The 20,980-nt window shown below is 44.4% G+C and overlaps 1 protein-coding gene across 7 annotated transcripts in view; it reads right to left on the minus strand.

Annotated features, from left to right (window-relative positions):
- SVOPL (SVOP like) overlaps positions 1-20,980 on the minus strand; it is a 61,553-nt gene that overhangs the window by 15,712 nt on the left and 24,861 nt on the right. For all 7 annotated transcript variants that reach the window (XM_032948964.2, XM_032948965.2, XM_032948961.2 and 4 more), the window contains exons 4-9: positions 17,521-17,619; positions 15,365-15,436; positions 4,120-4,244; positions 3,675-3,738; positions 2,113-2,238; positions 871-999 (exon numbers count right to left, since the gene is read on the minus strand). In XM_032948964.2, coding sequence (XP_032804855.1) covers positions 871-999; positions 2,113-2,238; positions 3,675-3,738; positions 4,120-4,244; positions 15,365-15,436; positions 17,521-17,619 — 615 coding nt within the window. The remainder of the gene's footprint in view (positions 1-870; positions 1,000-2,112; positions 2,239-3,674; positions 3,739-4,119; positions 4,245-15,364; positions 15,437-17,520; positions 17,620-20,980) is intronic.

The following is a 20,980-nucleotide window of genomic DNA, read 5'->3' on the forward strand; positions in this document are numbered from 1 at the left end:
TACATCAGTAGTGATTGATGTGAACTTTCCATATTCTGGGCAGCTGAAAGCCTGTTACTCTCTGTTTGTGATATGAATAAGTATTAGGAGTAAATAATTATATTATCAGCGCAGATGGATGAAAAGATGATAAGGTCAACGTGTCAGAATGGTTTTCTAAAATAAAAAAATGCATACACTCAATAATCAGTAAGAAATCTTGCTACCCTGAGAGTGCATACATGGCATGGATCACGATATAATTGACACTAATAATAACGCAACTTCACTTCTTTGGACCCGTCCTATTGTGGAGATGATATGTATTTGCAAATGAACATTCCCACGTTTTGTCAGGCATTTGAGCTCAAACAGCCCTTGGCAAAAACGACACTGTAGTGACAACAAAAAAAGAGAGAAGTCAGTCATTATTTTTTTCTTCCTCTTCTATCCAATGTGTTCACCAGACTAAACGTCACCTCTCCACAAATCGTGATAAATGTCAGCTTCTTTGGGTGTGGTGCTCCGGTCCCCATGATGTCACCTTCTAGGTCACCGTATATTACCCCCCATGAAAAAGAGTAATCTTGTATCAACTCATACAACTATTACCACACTCACACGCTACCATTTAACAGCAATCAAACGTCACACTCGTAGAGAACGCTGTGCCCTTGCTTGCTGCATGTCTACACAATCAACCATCCATTTTTGCACGTGAATATGATGACCATCTTGTGGAATTTTCAAGATGAGACATTTTGTGGCATGATAATGACTTTCAAAAAAACCGATTCAGTCAACTGGTAGAATTAAAATGTAATGAAAGGGCAGATTAGGCAGATAGTTTTCAAAATGCAAGGAGGTAATTAAATTTAAATTGTAGCTTACTGCTGGAGGTTCCACCAATGTGCCCTGGGGTAGAGTGGTCTTGTTCATCTTTGCGATCTTTGCAAGAGTCAAAAGGGCCTTGTCCGGTTTTGCAGCAGACACCTGGTATCGTGCAGACTCTGGGATAAACTGACAAAAAAATAAATACAAATAAACCACAGGCATACACCCAACAAACCAGTTGTAATTGAAAGCAATTTTTATCAAACATGTTCACACTCCCAACCATAAAAAAAACACTTAAATGCTTTCAAAATATATTAATTAAAAATGTACACATGAAAGAACGATGTTTATACCATGACATTACAGTGTTTATCTAACCTATCTATAAAACACAACACTAATTATTTTTGATGCGTATCTCTTGGTTAAAAAGTAGATATCAGAATAATGTTACTGCCCATTTTCCATCCACTGCTTGATGACTGCCTCCCCAATCCTCTCGGTCATGGTGGATGTTTGACCGCAGGTCACAAAGCTGGTTGGTTCAGGTTGGTAAAGGGGTGGGGGTGGAGGCCAGAACCTGGTTCAGATATCACTCCCCATTGATGTTAGACGTGGCCAGGTGGTCGCGTTCACAGCGTAGTGTGCAAATCATTGTGTCGCTGCTCCACTTCATAACAAATATTAATCACATTATTTTGTATGACAATAAAAAAATATTTACCAGCGGTTAGCCAGTAACCACACCCATAAAATGTAATTGTTTACTCATATATGATACAGTTAATGTGACCTCAATAAAGACTTGGCGTAACTCTACCAGATGTCTAAAAGTTAATACTTGTGCTATTTCAAAAAGGAAACATCTCCACAGCAAAGCCTCGACCTTAAAGAAAATGTGAACGAATGTCACCATTCATGGAACATTCACGAGTGGACGTGGCTGATGCAAAGGCTGTGATGGGGCCATGCTTGCACAACCAATGCAGTACCGCCAAATAATGTCCTTCACTACCAGGGTTACCCACGTCTCAGTGTGCATGTGCCACACATGATTGTCATCTTTGGTGTACGAAACACGGGGACATATCATGGGAAGGAGAGAATATCTACATTAAACGCATTGTCTGGTACGGTGTATTATTTGACAATCGATAAAACCGGGACTTTGAATTTACAGAGAAGACGTAATTCCGAGGACAGCAGCTACCTCAAAGAGAGGACAATCCGAGGAAAACCTGGACAGGTGGCTACCATATCGCCACTGCCGTATAACGAGCACGTTCCGATGATCACCTTAAAGGCAATGAGAAGGACGAAGCTGGGGATGGTGGAGATGCGGATGAGCCAGGCCCAGCCCAGGGTGGGCAGGATAAGATATGCCAGCACCACCTCCAGCAGGGAGCCCAGCACCCAGAACACCTGATCACGCGCACAGTTGCGTTTGTCAATTTAACACGTAGGCTTTCGCGACCAATATCATCCATAATAGACAGGCCCGCATAACGCACATGCATAATGTGCATTGACTCAAGAGCGCAGAAGTTTGGTCACCGCATCTACTGCCTCTATATAAGGAACGAAACAGGTGGACTTCTCCACAAATCTGGCTGTCGCCTGATGAAGCTAGTTGTAATTGCAGGCAAAACGTCGCACTCCGATTGTAAATGTCGTGGCTTGGCTCTCCCAACACACCGGCGTGCTGCACTAGTGACGAATTGTCATGATCTGTTTACGTGACAACCCTTACTAGTTGGCTGTGTCGGGTGGTGGCGGGTTTAACGACACAACATTTATATATTTACGCAATCTAACCCACAAAAACCTCTATTATAGTTGTGTCTGTGTGTTTACTCATGTGGCCCATAGCCGATGCTGGTTAAAACACTCAAGAGGATAAACATCAACCCTCCAGTTTCAATCTGCAAACATCCAACTTCCACATCTATCAACAATATTTACGTGGGAAAAAAAAAACAAGACGTGGAGATCAGCATGCACGTGCTGCTCACACACCGATGATCCGGTTTTTTTTCAGGTGGCATTAAACATGAATTAAGGATACAGCACAACACATGAGTCCTCACAGACTGTCAATATTTCACACGTATTTACACACCCGTATTTGACAGAAGATTCCCAGAAAATACCTGTGTATGACACGGTTCGAGTATTCTAGCATCACCACCCCATATTTTATAAGGATTTAAAGATCTGCATTTTTATTGGGAGCTTGAAAACTTCAGCAACTCAAAGCACCTTAAATTTCGATTTGAAACTTTCGTGACTGCAAGGATTCATCTTCTTTGGTTCTTTCGGTAAAGTCACGTAGAATGAGAATAAAATAATACATTAATAAAATAACACAATAAAATTCTCACGACGTTTCGGCCACAACGCGCTGTGGCCGAAACGTCGTGAGAATTTTATTGTGTTATTTTATTATTTTATTCTCATTCTACGTGACTTTACCGAAAGAACCAAAGAAGATCAAAGCACCTTGCATCGTATCTCATCTATACCACTTGCCAGTGCCCTGCTGCAGTCTAACCATGCCCAGTGGCAGCTCTCCCTGTGCAACGCAAGTTTTAGACAGCACTGGTCATCAGTCTTTCAATGTTTTGTCAATTGTTTCATTATGTTTCGAAGTTTTACATATGGCAGACGTATTATAATTGGGTTTATGCTTGTGATAATACATAATAATGACGTTGTTTTAATGTACTTAACTATTCATATTTAAATATAAATGGTTCAAGTACAATCAGAATATTCTATTTAACAATGACAACCTCTCAACTGCACAGGCAGCTGTAAAGCAGTGGACCTTAAACATGAACATGTATCCCCTGGTTGACCTGGCTCATTGGAAGGACTCGTCCTCTGGCAGTGGATGGCATGAACTCAGACATCAGCACAAACCTGCAGACACAGGGCAAGACCACAGATGCACGGTTAAAGCCTCTTTCTGTATTGTGGTTCATCTCTGTTATCTGTTAAAATCGCTTACGATATATCAGCAATGCAAGGGCAGTAAATTGATATCACAAAGGGAATGTAAAATCCTTTACATAGTCATTTAGTGTTGTGATGCTAGCCTCTTGGTGCTTTAGCTCTTTGCAGTTAAAAATCTACCTGAGAATTGTGATTTATAATCGACTGCAGTAAATGTATGGTATTTAATGAGGCATTGTATTAAACAATGCCAATGACCGCTCATGATGAGTACAAAGTAAGACATTTTAACAATTGTGTGCAGAATTTTTTCTCGAGAGTGCGTTCACAGAACCGTGCCTCACTCACCCCTGGGATTGGCCACCGATGCCACAGCCCATGAGGAAGCGGAGAAAGACAAACCAGCCATAGGTTGGGGAGAAGGACGATATTCCAGACCAATAGCTGCTCCATATGGTCACCAGCAGTAACACCTACAAAGACAAAGATCCCCCGCATAGCCTTTAACAGACTGTTGGGGCAAGTGCTATTCGTGAGCACCTATGAAGGCCGGCACGGTGCACGAGGGGGTTGGTTGTCAGCACCACGCCCGACCGCCTTTGTCTCCCCAGTGGCGATGATTTCACACACCTAGGGGAGGCCCTGGACGGGTTAAGATAATCATCACTGGTGTTGGCCGTGAGCGGGAATCGAACTCTGGAGTGCCGGGTTCATAGAGCAGAGCGTTAACCACCAGACTTCACACACATGGACACAAGCACCAAGTAGCCTATCACCACCATCATTAGCCACTGTTTAGCCGGTGCATGGGCAAAAGCCTCCCCCCTACTACTCCGTCGCTATTCCTCGTGCCCGCAGTAACACAAAGCGTCTCACTTCTGTACGTAAACTGATCTCATGGCTAGATCTCCATGGTGATTGTCAACTAGTGTCATCTGTCAGCCATCACACCGTCTCTATTGATGTGTCCTGTCCAAGCCCACTCACTTACTTACTTTCCTCAACAATCAATTTGATTTTTCTGATTTGTGTTCCCCCCCCCCCCCCCCCCCCCCCTGATCCACAGGTTCCTATTCCAGTCTCTCACCTGTTCGTGAGCACCTCCGATTATTACGGCTGGCTACGGACGGTGTGAAAGAAGTTCAACATACATACATCTCAAGTGTCATTTGAAGCATGCATCTATCCATGCTGATTTTGCACACGTTTTAACTTTTGTTATATTTTATTTCTAAGTGCCCACATATTTTTTTTTACAATCCATGTGATAGAGAGCAACATTCACAGATTTAAAAAAAAACACTTGCTTCTTCAATGACGTGGTTTTATAAAAAAAAAATTCCTCAAAGCACTCCAACATGCTCTTGGTCACCTCTGGTTTGTATTACAGTCAGTCATCGACTTGCAAACACCCGACTTACAAAACCACAACACTTACAAACCAGTTTTCCACGAAATATTAAAACATTTTGCAAACTGAATCGCGGAACTATTTTATTTAGTGGAGCGATCCTCACGCTGGGAGGGTTTGTGGGTGTGTGCTCGAGCATGTGTATATGCGTGTAAGTTTGTATGAAAGTGAGCGTGTGGGGGAGCGGTAGTGTAGCAGTTAGCGATAGTGCACTGTACTACCAACCTGGCTACCCGAGTTCAATTCCCGCTCACGACCAACACCAGTGACGATTATCTGACTGGATCCTGGGCATCCCCTAGGTCGACTCAGCCTCAAATGAGTACCTGCCGCATTGTGTAAATATCGCTAATGGGGACACAAACGGCAGTTGGGGGTCGTGCTGGCGACTCACCCCCTCGTGTGCCGTGCCGGCCTTCACAGAGGTGCTTGCTAACAGTGCTTGCCCCAACAGCCTGTTAAGGCGACACAGGGGATCGTTGTCGTTGGTGTGTCTGCATGTGCGCGTGAGTGTGGCAAAACAACCCCTTACCTCCTCGTGGTGCCAGACGGGCAACGTTGTCGTGGACAGTGCCGTGGGGGGAGGGCCAATTCCGATTGGCCTTTCCCCTCAGGGCGTCTGTGACTACCACAGCGGCTAAATGGGGGCTCTGGACGGGTGCGAGGGGCTGGTAACCAACCTCCACCTTCAATAAATTACCACTAAACCACGACTAAAATATCTAATTAATAAGCTTGTGCCGGAGGCCCTGGGGGGACAGGCGTCTATGACGTCTCCTGGCCAAACCCCATTTGGCGGAGCCAGGAGATTGAATCTTTACCCTCGGGGCTCCTCCAGAAACAACGAAAAGCCACTATGGATGGCCACGTAGAATATTCGAACGCTCACTGCGGAGGAGAGGCTGCCACTCCTCTGTCGGGAGCTGGACCAGTACCGCCTGGATCTCTGTGGCATTCAGGAGGTCCGGTGGACCGGCTCTGGCTCCTGCCACCATGAGGGGTGGACAGTCCTCTACTCCGGGCAGGAGACTGCCAAACAACAGGGTGTGGCTCTTCTTCTGAACAAAATAATGAAGGGGGCGTGGGAATGTGGCGGTGAGGTGTGGGAAGCTGTAAGCCCCAGGCTACTTTGGGCTCGCCTTCCCATCAACCGGAGGTGACGAGTGGTGGTCGTGGTTACTTATGCCCCCACCAAAGACGAACATCCGTGAAGGGATGCAGGCAAGGCCGCTGAGTCAGATGCCTTCTATGACCTCCTGTCACAGGTGCTGGCTAAAGTGGCCCCTCGGGAGTCATCTTGTTGGGTGACTTCAATGCCCGAGATGGTCATGATGCTGGCACCTGGTCTGGAGTGATTGGAAGGCATGGGTCAGATCAGCACAATAACAACGGTAGGAGGCTGCTAGATGTTTGTGCAGCCCATGGGCTTGTAATTACCAACACGCTGTTCCGGCATCGACACATCCACACAACATCATGGATGCATGCTGGGTCCAAGCAAGAATATCTGCTGGACTACATAGTGACGGACCAACGGATGCGAGCCCATGTCCTTGACACCAGGACCTACCATGGAGCTGATCTGCCCTCTGACCATTGGCTAGTCATCTGTAAGATGCGCCTGCCATTCTTCCACTCCGGCGGTGGGTGTACACCCAGGACACCATTCCAACCTAAAGTGGCCTGGTCTCAGTTATCTGATGAAAGTTGCAAGCGAGAATTTCATCATCGCTTGCGGCTGGGGTTGGCATCGTTTAGGACTGTGACTCATGCAGCTACAATGGCTGCTTTGGGTACGCGGTCCAGGACTCCCCAGAGACCCTGGCTGACAGAGGAGGTGTTCAGGATGGTTGAGAAAAAGCGACAGGCCCACTCTAATCGTCTACAGCATCCCACATCAGAGAATGAGGAGGCCTACCGCAGCCTTCGCTCGGAGGTTCAGAGAGCCGTGAGGCGCTGCAAGGATGGGTGGTGGTTGCGGGTTGCTGAGGAGATGGAGTCTGCCTCAGTGGCCCGCGATCACAAATCCGTATTTAACGCCATAAAAAAGTAACCTGCAGCGCCACACCTATTACCATCATTAGGGGAAAAATCGGTGATCCAATCTCCAACCCCCAGGAACAGGTTTGCAGATTTGCTGAGCATTTCTGAGGTCCTGGGGGAGGGGAAATCCCTCAGCCTGAAAAACAACGTGGCACAAAGTGGGGAGGACCCTGCTGAGGCTGCGTTGCCTCAAATATTGGAGGAAGAAGTCACCCCCTGTGAGTGGCTGGCTGAGGTGCCATCTGTTGAGGAAGTACTGAAGGTGATCCAGAGTCTGAGACCAGGAAAGGCACCGGGCAGAGATGATCTCCCAAGCGAAATGCTGAGGGAGGGTGGCGTTTGTGCACTGACTGCCCTACATGACATCATAACAACAGTCTGGACCACTGGACAGGTTCCGCAGGATTGGAAGGATGTCCTGGTGGTCCCCCTCTTTAAGAAGGGGGACCGCACAGACCGTAACAACTACTGGGGCATCTCAGTCCTCAGTGTGCCGGGAAAGGTCCTGGCAAGGATTATTCAACATCGCCTTGCTAGGCACGCTGAGGAGAGGCTTGCGGAGCCCCAATGCGGTTTCAGGAAAGGGCGGTCCTGCACAGATGCCATATTTTCTATCTGTCTGCCACAGCAGAGGTGTAGGGAATTCAAACAAGACCTACATCTCTGCTTTATTGACCTGGTCAAGGCCTATGATACCATCAGTAGGCCTGGGCTCTGGGTTGTTCTTTGTGCTTTCGGAGTCCCTGATCCTCTGCTCATGATCATTAAGGACCTTCATGATGGTGAGCGGGCCCAGGTAAAGCTACGTGGCCGGGATTCAGAGTCATTCCCTGTACACCTTGGGGTGCGACAGGGATGTCCTCTGGCTCCCACATTATTTAACACCTATTTTGACCACATTATTTAACATCTATTTTGACCACGTAGTTCGTGAAGCCTTTAATAGCTGCACCGGAGGAATTTCCATTTGGTACAGATATAATGGGAGGCTGATCGATGCCCGGGTGTGGTCAAGGGATTGCTCCCTATTGGTCAACCACGTTATGTATTCTGATGATTTGGTAATTGCTGCTCATTCAGAGGAGGAGTTGGAGACGCTGCTGCTGAAACTGGAGCATGCCACTAAGAGGTGGGGCCTTACCATCAGCCCCACCAAAACTAAGCACCTGCCTGGGTATTTTGTACCATCGGACACTCCACCCCTACAACTCCCAATTGGTGATAGGGCAGTTGTGGAGAGAGTGGAGAGTTTCTTATACCTTGGCAGTGTGCTCATGACCGGCTCCGGTTTAACAGCAGAGGTCTCACTCCGAATCAGTCGAGCGGCAATGTCTTTTCATCGGTTGCGTAATGCTGTGTGGAAGCTACCTGGTTTATCGCTCCGCACGAAGCTTCAGGTCTTCTCGGCCACGGTCAAACCCTTCCTTCTCTATGCTTGCGAAATGTGGACATCCCTAATGGAACATCTTCGCCGGTTAGAAACATTAAGGCTGGCCTGCCTATGATCCATCCTGGGTTTAACCAGGCTGGAATGTGTGAGGAGCTCACAAATCCTTGAAAGATCTGGGCAAAGTCCCATCGGTGAGCTCCTCCGGCAGGCAAAGCTGCGTTGGCTGGGTCATGTAGCCCGCATGCCCAGCCACTGCATGCCGAAACAGCTTTTGTTCGGCCGGATCGAGGGGGCTAAACGGGCGCGGCACGGGCTAGAGAAGAGATGGAGTGATGTGGTACAGGAGGACGTGGAGCTGAGTGGACTTGCCGATGACTGGTACCAGCGGTGTCAAGATCGGCCTCTGTGGAGGAGGCTCGTGAAGGACGCTACTGGGCAGTTGGAGGTAGTCGCCTTTCAACAACAACGGAGGACGGAGGAGCGAAGCTCACAACAACGAGCAGAGCACTGGGTGACTAAAGCACGGCAAGTTGACACAGTAGGGGGCACAGGTGGTGCATCAGCCAGTCGTCTCAGTCAGTCGACCTGTGGGATTTGGGTCTGCCCCGTGACCTCCTGCCAGCGGGCGTTCGACACTTCACGTGGCCTCAAGGTCCACATGGCCTGGCACAAGCGTCGTGGTGACGTCACCGCCACTTAGTGGAAAATGGCGGTTGTTGTTGTTGTTGCGTGAGTGCCTTCGTGTGTGTGTGTGTGCAATTGTGATGACTCATTGCACCCCTTACAACAAGCAAACCAGCATAGAACTCAAGGTAAGTGAAAATAAACTGATTTTTTTCTATTTATGTTTCTTTATGTTTTATTTACTATACAGCATCTTTTTTTTTTACAGTGTTAGATGTAACATTACAATATTTCTTCTTATTTATGAGTTTAACAATGCTTTCATAACACTGACGGTATGGGCATTTAAATACAGTGCATTATTGTTCCGACTTATGAACAGGTCTCAGGAGCGAATTGTGTTCATAAGTCGATGAGTGTCTGATGAGGCTTATGTTAAATATGCCGTCGTTATTTCAATCTTCACATTGATATCGCTTTTCCCTGAAAGCATTGCCTTTAGCAGGGGAAACGTTATCATATTGGCCTATAATGATCACGTTTTAATTTTCAATGCTAAAAGCTAAACAAAAGGGTCACAAAACCTCGATCTTTATCTTCAAACACTGTAGTTTTCTAAATAAAACGCAGCATTTGGAACTCTTATTTTATACTTTTAGCATAACCCAATCTGTATTGCTTAGCTTTCAATAACCTGCAAAACGCAGGTGCTCAGTTTTCCCAGGCTATTAAGTGCTATTTGCAACCATGGGAAGGGTGTAGTGAAAAGGTTGACAACCAGCAAACTGTTTCAGGTCCTAGCACGCAAACGCTACTTTGCTAGAGCTGTGCTCATGATTGAGTGGTGAGATGATGCAAGAACGCCCCAGAATTCTGATTTATGAATCCTTCCATAAAACAGCCACTCCTCTTACAAAAGCACCTGAGGGTTTTTTCTCCTCTTGCTGGCCGCAGCTAAAAGCCCGCACAAGACTTTGGAGCTGCAGATTTTATTTTATGAAAAGGGCATAATAATATTTTATTTTCAGGCTCAGACCAAAAAAAAACTGTCTCGAGAGCTTGTCACGGTCACGGGAGACACACGTTCGCCGAAAGAAGTGAAGCAAATGTCAGCGCATGAGACCGCGTGCTCGAGAGAGGAGTAACCGGCACGTCCGTGAAAATATGAGACAAGCCAGGGCACCAGGATAAGTGTCCAGCCTAAGGACATATGTCAATCCGCATTATACAGTATTTTGTAAAGCATTCGGGCATGGTGGGACATATGGATCAGAGCTGCAGACCGATGTCGCGTGATGTAGCATGTTACGCTATTGCAGGCTCCATCACATTTCAGTGCATTCAGTGTATGACCAGAGCGTTGTGTCAGGCAATTCAGGGGTGTGGATGCGAGAGTGTCGGTTCATTTAGCCAATGACGGGACATGCAGTTTTCGGACACGTACAAAAGGTCGAGAAGAAAACTGAGCAACACTTAGCGGAAACTTTTTTCGTGCATTTGAATGACCATTTTTCTTCTTTCATATGGCTGATGTAGTAGATGCAGAGCAGCAACTACAATTTCTAATTCAGGTGGTTAAGCCAGGTAACCGCACGCGTCAGGAGCAGCGGAGGGTGTAGCTGTGATGTCTCCTTTGTATTTGTGGATCGGGCATCGCGTCAATATATGTTGTATGGTTTATTCTGGATGACCAGTTGCCCACAGGAGAGTCATACATTTTTCATTTGTGCATCAGATATCCCCATCTGCCATGGTTTGTGCGGATGCAGTTGAGGGTGGACAATAAGATTCATGGAAGATCAAACCCAGGGATTTTCTGTGTTGGGATTACTCTTTTTTGATAATACAGGTTTAGTTGTAATTTTGATTGTTTGTGGGGTTTTTTAATTAATCATGTCATGAGCTTCAGTGTCCATTTCCAAGTTTCGTAGTATTGTGCATCACCCCAATGTGATAGAGAGAGCTAAGGAAGGAGCCATCACAGAGCTACTTATGAGATCCCTTCAAATGTCACACACTCGGGGTACACTTTAACAAATGCCCTGCTACAAATACATAAAAAATAGCAAGACTCGAACAAATATTATTTTAATACTTAGAGCTGAAATGTAGCGAAATGTCATAAAAAATACCTTAATATTATGGGAAAGTCACTACATTTGCGACACTTAAGAATCCGGTGTTAATTACATATGGCTGAAACACGGATTCAAACCCAAAATCCCAATTAAAGGCTCAGCACTATGACTCCTGAGACATACGGCCACCTCGAAAGTTTCTTTGCCTTACGAACAGGTGGCATGAAATACAATTTGTAAAAGATTAAACAATCCAATCATAACAGAAAAATTGTGCAGGCCAGAAAACCACTTTTCAAACAACACACAAAAACGTGCAAAAAGCTCACGGCCTTTGTGCATTATACAAAAACCAACAATGCACTTCCACAGGATGGGAAACTATTCCATGAAATTGAGAGAAATAATTTTAAGCCTAAATAAACATAAATTTGTCACAAGACTTCAAATTATATTTGAGGTGTCGATTTACAGGGCAATATTGATATTAAGTAGTAGGCATATATTCAGCCTTATATAGTTGTTAAACATTACACAGTACAAAATATATAATATATTTGTTTGTCATTATCAAAAGATCAGGCTACAGAAGTTACCATGCAATAATGTGACAGACAATACATTTCCATTAATATTGTTTAATGTCACGTTGCTTTTTTAGGTGAATGTGTAATGCTTTTGTTGTTGTTGTATGCGATTTTATCCAGACAAGATAGTCTTACACGTCAAATGGTTTCTGAGAAAATTCTTTAAAAATTGGGAGCGGTGGCATAAAACTACATGATCAGGTGAGACACACGCTGGATGAGCCATGTACTTCGTATACTAAAGAGTCTCACGCAATGTAATTACGCAGAACGCCCCCCTCAGCTATGGGATGGTTTAATGTTAATCAAAACAATCCTTCAGGTTTAGTAAATAGGAGGTGAGATCATCGTTAAAGCATCTCAAGTACAGAGAGTAAACGGCAAAACTCAAAATATAATGAAAGACACGTACATAGAAATAAGAAAAATATATAAAATAACTATTTTAAAATGTTAACAAGCAGGAAACTAATCTTGATTTGAAGCTTTCATGACTGCAGGAATCCATACTCTTTGGTTATTTCGGTAAAGTCACGTTGGTAGAAATAAAACAAATCACGACGTTTCGATCGCAACACAAGCAATCTTCATCAGGTGGAATAACCACAGCAAGAAAATGCTGAAGTAGGCGAGACAGTTAGGAAACTACAGTGAGGGAAAAAAGTATTTGATCCCCTGCTGATTTTGTACGTTTGCCCACTGACAAAGAAGTGATCAGCCTATAATTTTAATGGTAGGTTTATTTGAACAGTGAGACAGAATAACAACAAAATCCAGAAAAACGCATGTCAAAAATGTTATAAATTGATTTGCATTTTAATGAGGGAAATAAGTATTTGACCCTTCTGCAAAACATGATTTAGTACTTGGTGGCAAAACCCTTGTTGGCAATCACAGAGGTCAGACGTTTCTTGTAGTTGGCCACCAGGTTTGCACACATCGCAGGAGGGATTTTGTCCCACTCCTCTTTGCAGATCTTCTCCAAGTCATTAAGGTTTCGAGGCTGACGTTTGGCAACTCGAACCTTCAGCTCCCTCCACAGATTTTCTATGGGATAAAGGTCTGGAGACTGGCTAGGCCACTCCAGGACCTTAATGTGCTTCTTCTTGAGCCACTCCTTTGTTGCCTTGGCCGTGTGTTTTGGGTCATTGTCATGCTGGAATACCCATCCACGACCCATTTTCAATGCCCTGGTTGAGGGAAAGAGGTTCTCACCCAAGATTTGACAGTACATGGCCCCGTCCATCGTCCCTTTGATGCGGTGAAGTTGTCCTGTCCCCTTAGCAGAAAAACACCCCCAAAGCATGTTTCCACCTCCATGTTTGACATGGGGATGGTGTTCTTGGGGTCATAGGCAGCATTCCTCCTCCTCCAAACACGGTGAGTTGAGTTGATGCCAATGAGCTGCATTTTGGTCTCATCTAACCACAACACTTTCACCCAGTTGTCCTCTGAATCATTCAGATGTTCATTGGCAAACTTCAGAGGGGCATGTATATGTGCTTTCTTGAGCAGGGGGACCTTGCGGGCGCTGCAGGATTTCAGTCCTTCACGGCGTAGTGTGTTACCAATTGTTTTCTTGGTGACTATGGTCCCAGCTGCCTTGAGATCATTGACAAGATCCTCCCGTGTAGTTCTGGGCTGATTCCTCACCGTTATCATGATCATTGCAACTCCACAAGGTGAGATCTTGCATGGAGCCCCAGGCCGAGGGAGATTGACAGCTCGTTACCTGTATAAAAGACACCTGGGAGCCATAAATCTTTCTGATTGAGAGGGGGTCAAATACTTATTTCCCTCATTAAAATGCAAATCTATTTATAACATTTTTGACATGCATTTTTCTGGATTTTTTTGTTATTCTGTCTCTCACTGTTCAAATAAACCTACCATTAAAATTATAGACTGATCATTTCTTTGTCAGTGGGCAAACGTACAAAATCAGCAGGGGATCAAATACTTTTTTCCCTCACTGTATGTTCTGAAAATATATTTGATATATATTTGACTGGTAATGATGAAATACATATATAATGGCATGCACATACATGATTTAAAATCTCTGTACTAAAGAATGGCCCAATACCTAAAGAATATGGTCATTCCAGATTTTTTAAATCAAATTTCAAAATTACTTTTTTTCTCCTGCAAGCAGTTCAACAACCGCACATTATCTGGTCAACATACAAATCAGGAACCCGTGCAACCCATTAATTTAAATTTAGTTGCGTGAAAAATACCTTTGGAATTCTACTTTCCCTTGAGGACATAACTGAAGGAGAACAAAGGTGCACACGCTACATGTAACCCCACATTGCACACATGAGTTGTTGCCAGTGTCAAATTCAGCTATTCCCACGCGTCAAATGTGAAAACTTTCTCACGCAACTTAATCAGTCAGTGCAAATGCCACTTTATTGCTTCTTTGGCTCAATACAAGCAATTATTTAGCTGCCACATCACTCTTTGACTTGGGTCATACTGGCCAATAATTTATATTTGGTGCAGATGTAAACATGTGTAGAGACTGACTCAGAGACACTGGGAGTAGGAGGCACTCTGTTTAATAACAGCCTTCACAGTTCACAAAAGAGGTAACCACAGCTCCCAGTCAGGACAGCTGGCAGACTGCCTGACTGACGACGCTGAGATGGTGAAGACGGAGACGGCGGCGAAGACTCCAGCAGCACGACGGCATCCCACTCCAGGCAACAGCCCCGAGTCTTCGCTCGGGGTCCCCTTTTATCCTCCCAGCGTGGCCTCACCGCGCCCCGGCCACGCCCCTCTTCTAGAACCTACCAGCGGGTTCCCGGGATTCCCTCACGTGTAACCTTTCCCCTACATCCCTCTCTCTGGCTTATCACGTGACCTGCTGTCAGAAAGGGCTGCTGCAACTGCAGATCCCCTTCTCTGCCAGCAACCCACGCTATGCTACGTAGTGACCCATTCCATGTCACTACACATGTAACAACAGTTACCAATGCTAATTACCTCAAAACGCTCAATTGCTTGGCTGCCAAATCGCTGTTTGACTTTGATCACATTGGCAAAGATTGAAACATGGTGCCAATGTAATAATTAATAAACAACCACCAATGTTAAACACGAGAGATGGCACTCTTATAAACCACTGGGTGGCCCAAAAGTTAGTTGACTGAGAAATGGACAGATTATTATTTTCTCGTTAAACTAACTTTTGGGTCACCCCTGAATGTGCACAGTGATTGTGGCTTATTGAGCTTTACATGAACACTTAAAACCTCACCAACAAACAGAACAATGGCCGCTGTCAAGTCCGCTTTGGTTACACACTGAAAAGATGAGAGGGCCTTGCACCATAACCATTTGTTTCTTAAACAGTCAATTTACATTTTGGAAAAAATCTGCTGCGATTTCCCCGGTGGCTGATTTAAGAGGCAGCAAGTCAGTGACTTATGTGGGAGGTAATGTTCAAACCAACCTTCCAACGGCCGTAGCGATCAGCCAGAAAACCGCACGGTCCACTTGACAGCATGAATCCGAAAAACACCATCTACAGAAAAGGCACTCGAATCAAACCTTGCCCCTTGTCATCTTCAGTCACGAGCAATTAACAGCAGCCAACGTTAGAATAACCAGAAATTATCCACGTCTACGATCTACAATAAAGTATGGGTAACTCCCACCTCCTTCAAGACATATGGTCAGCTGTGGAAGAGTTGGTAATATTACTTCTAGAGGGGCTCTCTAGGGCTCCCTCTAGTGGGGGCCCTTCAGCCAGCAGTGGCGTGAGTGATCAATTGTGGGGCTGCACTTTTTACCTTTACCTGCAACGGCCACCAATGACAATAGCCACAAACGTTCACGGTGTTGCCTTTTCAATATTTTGTCGGAAATGATGAGGATGGCGTTTAAGCCATCAATAGTCAATATTATGCAATGAAAATACAGTTAATTAAATACTGACAAAATAAATAATCTTATACCTTAAAGCGTCTGTAAGTAGAGTGGAAGACGTGCCTGGGTTGAGGCAAACATCAGTTTTGGGCTGATGTAATATGAAGCATAAAAGCAATGCCGAGTGCTCAGCTGCAGATGAGACTCGGGGCTACCACCAAGGCCACATTTCATGTCTGGGTTTTGTTTGACAAGGTTCACACCAGTTGAACACAAGGCAGGTTAATGGCTCGAATAGGTCAAATGTCAGTGTAGGTTGGCCCTGCTTAAAACATATGGTGCTGAAAAGCATTGTTCTGACTAAATTTTAATTTGGGTTTACAGTAAAACCTTGGATTGCGAGTAACTTGGTCTGCGAGTGTTTTGCAAGACGAGCAAATTTTTAAAATAAATATTAATTTGATAAACGAGCGAGGCCTTGCAATACGAGTAGCACGTATACGCTTTGTCTGCCGAGCGTCACGTGATCACAACTGATAAACGAGTGCTTTGATATACGAGTGCTTTGGATTATAAACACGTTTCTGGAACGAATTATGCTCGCAATCCAAGGTTTTACTGTATTTTGTACATCGTGAAAAATACCCTTATCCATTCATTATTGTGCCGACTAACATTTAAATGTCGACTATGAAGCAAGGAAACAAAAGTTACATAACCTATAGAGTGTATTTTAATAACTTAATAAAGGATTTGTTACATAGCAATGGATTGAAAATTAAACTGTAAGATGTTGTGAATGCCATTTTAATGCTCCCATCACCTTCGCAAATGCAATTTGGTAGCTTGAGACTGATCATTAATTCACTCGACGACAAAATGTAAACAAATCTCAACAGAAGTCATGTTCAACAAGGAGCAGTGGAGTGCAAGGTGTGTATTTAAATCCTGGTGTGAAATGTATCACCTGAGTACATCTCTATATGCTTGAGAAAAATAATGGTTTAGAATTGGTTAGATAAACAACACTATATTTAAAGGATAAAGAGCCTGTAGAAAATGGTAATCAATGAGTACCACCGCCTATGATGATTTTACACTGTTGCTGATATATATTTGTATGTATATTATTCGGATTAATTGTTCAAGTGTATGTTGGATTGCTTAACTTATCGACCTATGTAACATCATTCCTTACTTTCCACCATTGCTGACCAGCTTTGGGCTGGGCACCAGTGGCAAAGAGCTTCAAAGCCCATCAGGTTCTAACAGCATAAGTCAATTGTCTACATTTATGTCGCTCTTGACGACGGTGTTTCACAAACAAAGGGAAAAAGCTGAAACGTACATGTACAAAAATGCATGGAGAGAAATAGACTTGGACATACATTGATAGACAGAAAGAAGAACATGTTAAAGACATCATTCCAACAATTAAGAAAAGCAAATGGGCTTGGGTTGGAGATACAATGGCCAATGGTCAAGGATAATTACAGTGGGAGCTAAGGCATAGAACACCTCCGAAAGGAAGTCCACCTCGGTGTGCGTGCTGGATGGATGAATACATCACAGGATTGTGAAATATGGCAATGACTGGAGGAAGCCTTCGTCCAGCAGTGGTATATAATCATGGCTGGTGACATCAAAGGAATGCACTGTCATTTTATCAGTACACTTATAACAACCGTGCGCATGTGAGCAAATTGGGTGGCAAGTCCAGTGTAGGTACCGCACACTCACCGTGGTCACTAAAGCCACCTGCCATTGCTGCAGTCGCCACTCGCACTGGATTGTGGGGGAGATGACCGACAGCAGCATGATCTCCATCGACTCGGCAATCTGCACGGGAAGTCCACGCGCCGACCGTTAACTTCAATAACGGCAATGTGGCCCGGTGTACTAGTCGCGCCCAGCGTACTGCTCAGGGTTGAAGATTCGTTCACCATTTTATTCATTCAGTAAAAGTTGAACATAAGCACACCTTACATAAGCACAGTTCTCATATAAGTAACGCATGCTTAGACAACCCCCACCCCCCCATCATCACTGAGATTTTATGAAGTTGATATATAAGCTGTAATAATGATTATTATACAAGTGCAGCTGGCCTTGCTCGCAAGGATTGCGCTTATATCAAGCTTCCCCTGTGCCCACTGAGAGGCCATACTTTGACTGCAGGATTGCTACCCAGTATCCACACGTTTACAGTGAGGAAACTGGCTTGCCAACTTAATTAAACAGAGATGTGGATTCAATTAATGTCTCACTAATGCCGCAGGTGGATTACGGCTTTTTCAGATGCGACATTGACATTCTCACGACTGTAAATCCTCGTTTCATGTGGTAGATTATTTCCTAAAAAGTGTCACGTTCATTTGGAAAATGTCTGTATATACATTACAGGGCATACATAAACAAAGCAACACAAACTTAAATCATATTTACACTATACAATCAGCCTGTAGTCATCCCATGGTGAGACAAAAAACTGAGCTGAGGGTACGTCAAATACTGAATCATTCTGCATGTATATCCAGAATTCCAACACCGCTTAGCTACACAAGTCGAGAAAGTAATTTGTCGTGAACTGCTCAGAAACCGCATTAAAACAGGCGTGTCCCGAATTGTCCAAGAAACTAAACTAATTTTTTTTAATTTACCAGGTAAGGCCTACTGAGCTATATTGTATGTATATCTCTTTTTCAGAAGCAACCTTGGAACAAATGATAGCTCAACAAAGTGGCTCATCATATGGAAATGTATAGTAACCCAATAATCTGAATGTATGTTTATAAATGTGGAGGGAAAAACTGAAGAAGTGTTGCAAAATAGAAGAACCGTGTTATAGCAAAAATGCATTGTGTCAAAACGCGTTAAGCGAGGACTTAAAGTACAGTGACCTCTGTATTTTCACACTCTACTCTCCTTCATGTGCTATTCACATGAACAACCAAAGCGTACTAGGAAAACCCACGAGAAATGTCCACTAAATGGGAGGTCACTCCTTTTCTGCTGCTGCCCACATTGTCTGAACTCTCCATCACCCTGGCCATCCGTTATGCCAACTCCCTGCCACTGTTAGAGCCCAGGCAACAAAAACTCCCTGTCCTCATATCTATAAAGTTACATAAAATCGTACCATACTTAAAAAAACCCATACTGTTAACACCTCTTCTTCTGCCCGTGATGCACACATACCGCTTTTTGGGGTGAGTTGACCAAAACTAGTCAGTATTGGTTTGTGAAGATGAGGAGGCACAGACCAAACATAGACATATTTCTCAGTCTAGGTCTGTCAAAACTGTGCAGTGCACTGTTATTACCGTTTAACCCAATACGAGAGTACGAGATCTCTGAATAAATTATGCCAAATTCCCCCATTGCTGCACTGCTTTCTCCTGACAGCTGACACCTGCTTTAGGAATGTCGTTGCCCATCCAAGCATGATCCAGGCTCAAAGCTGCTTAGCTTCTAAAATATGACAACATTGGGTACATTCCGAGTAATTTGATGACAGGCACTATAAATCCTAAGGATACTTCAACTGTCAATGCATTCGCTTAAATAAACATTATGGTAGATAAAATTAATAACGTAAAATATTTGGCTCTATCCCTGCAGCTAATAAATCATTGATATAATTTGAGACTGTCAGTGCCTTCACTAAATTAACAAAACAAGTTCACAATCGCAAACAACCCTGCCTTAAAATAAAAAAATATATCAAATAGGTGATGTTTTGGGCATAAGGCCCTTCTCTTCATAGCACACAGAGGCCAGATAGACAGCAGGGATAATAAGAGTTGGAAACTGTACTTTACACCATCATACCTGATGAGAATTAGTCCACGAGCCCAGACAAGATATCCGACTTGTCGCCACCACCTGAAGTAATACGACCGCTTTAGTGGTTTCAATTTCCTTATGGCCAATAGAAGTGAATTACGTGATAACCATGCACTACAGTGAGAACATCATCAACGGCGAAGCCCGTTCAATGAACAGCACATCCGGCGGTGACTTAAATTGACATGGTCAGGCAACTTCGCCTCTTCGGACCCACGTTGACAGGGCGGACACCTCAGCCGATTGCACCAGAGCCCTGCGCGCCACCATCATCAACCGCAGCAGCGCTACCGCAGGATTAGAGCCGACCTTGGGGCTGGCGTCAAAGACCACCACGGCCCTGGACTGTGCTCAGTGTGGCAGCAGGCTGAGCGTTCGGGTCACCTGGTGGCATCTCGGAACCGCTACCCTCTGGCCAGGTGCAAAGCGACTGACGGTTTGAAATGAATGGGTTAACAAATAAATCACTCTTATCGAGACGTAGCAAATAAATGGTGGCTACTAAAGTTTTGCTTCCCATACCTGGCACCGATTTTTTTGTTGTTGCTGTGGCCAATAGATTATATGTTGCGATCGTATATTGAGGTGTAGGTTCAAACACAATCCTGGGAGGGTCCCACAACTCGGTCAGCAAGAAGAACCAAACCGGTTTATGTGAAGAACCAGGGAATATGATCGATTGGAGGAAATTTAATATATATTCCAGATTTATTGAGGATCTGACAGCTCCATATCCCTGAGGCAAAATACATAAAATAATGCAAGGCTTTAAATGAACATAAAGCAAAGTATTACAAATAAATAAATGTACCCATATACACAAATACGCCTTCGTAAATAGCTCCAAGTAGTTTCCTACTCGTTTGAACTCAGGGCGGTGCCAATCGCCTGTATACAGCCCCAGAGCTCATGGTGGAAAATTAAAAGTTTCTATGGCGGGGGCAAGATAGAGGGCAACCATGACTGACTTCCCCAGAAAGTGGTACTCATTTTACTGACCCCAGAGGGGGTGAAGGGCTGTGCCACCAGCCTGCTTAATTTGTTAGCAATAATAATGATCGTAGCCCTGAGATGAAACAAACTATATCTGCAGTGGATATCCTCACGGGCACGTTCTCTCCATTGGCTGCTATTCTATCACCAGTCTCATCCATCCACTGTCATCAGTCATCACCAACGTGTCCTGTCCATGGCCACTTCCTTTTACAGCCAAAATACTTTCGAAATAAATGTAGTCCAACTTTACTAATTCTGGTTTACTGAGAATGAAAATTATCCTTAAAATTGTTGATTGGCTCTAGTTTTCAAGATATGCCACTGGGTCAGTATATACGACCCTTGACCTGGGAATGGT

The sequence above is a fragment of the Petromyzon marinus genome, chromosome 7 (genome assembly GCF_048934315.1).
Source record: "Petromyzon marinus isolate PM22_M1 ecotype Great Lakes invasive population chromosome 7, UKy_Petmar_22M1.pri1.0, whole genome shotgun sequence".
Taxonomy (NCBI): Eukaryota; Metazoa; Chordata; class Hyperoartia; order Petromyzontiformes; family Petromyzontidae; genus Petromyzon; species Petromyzon marinus.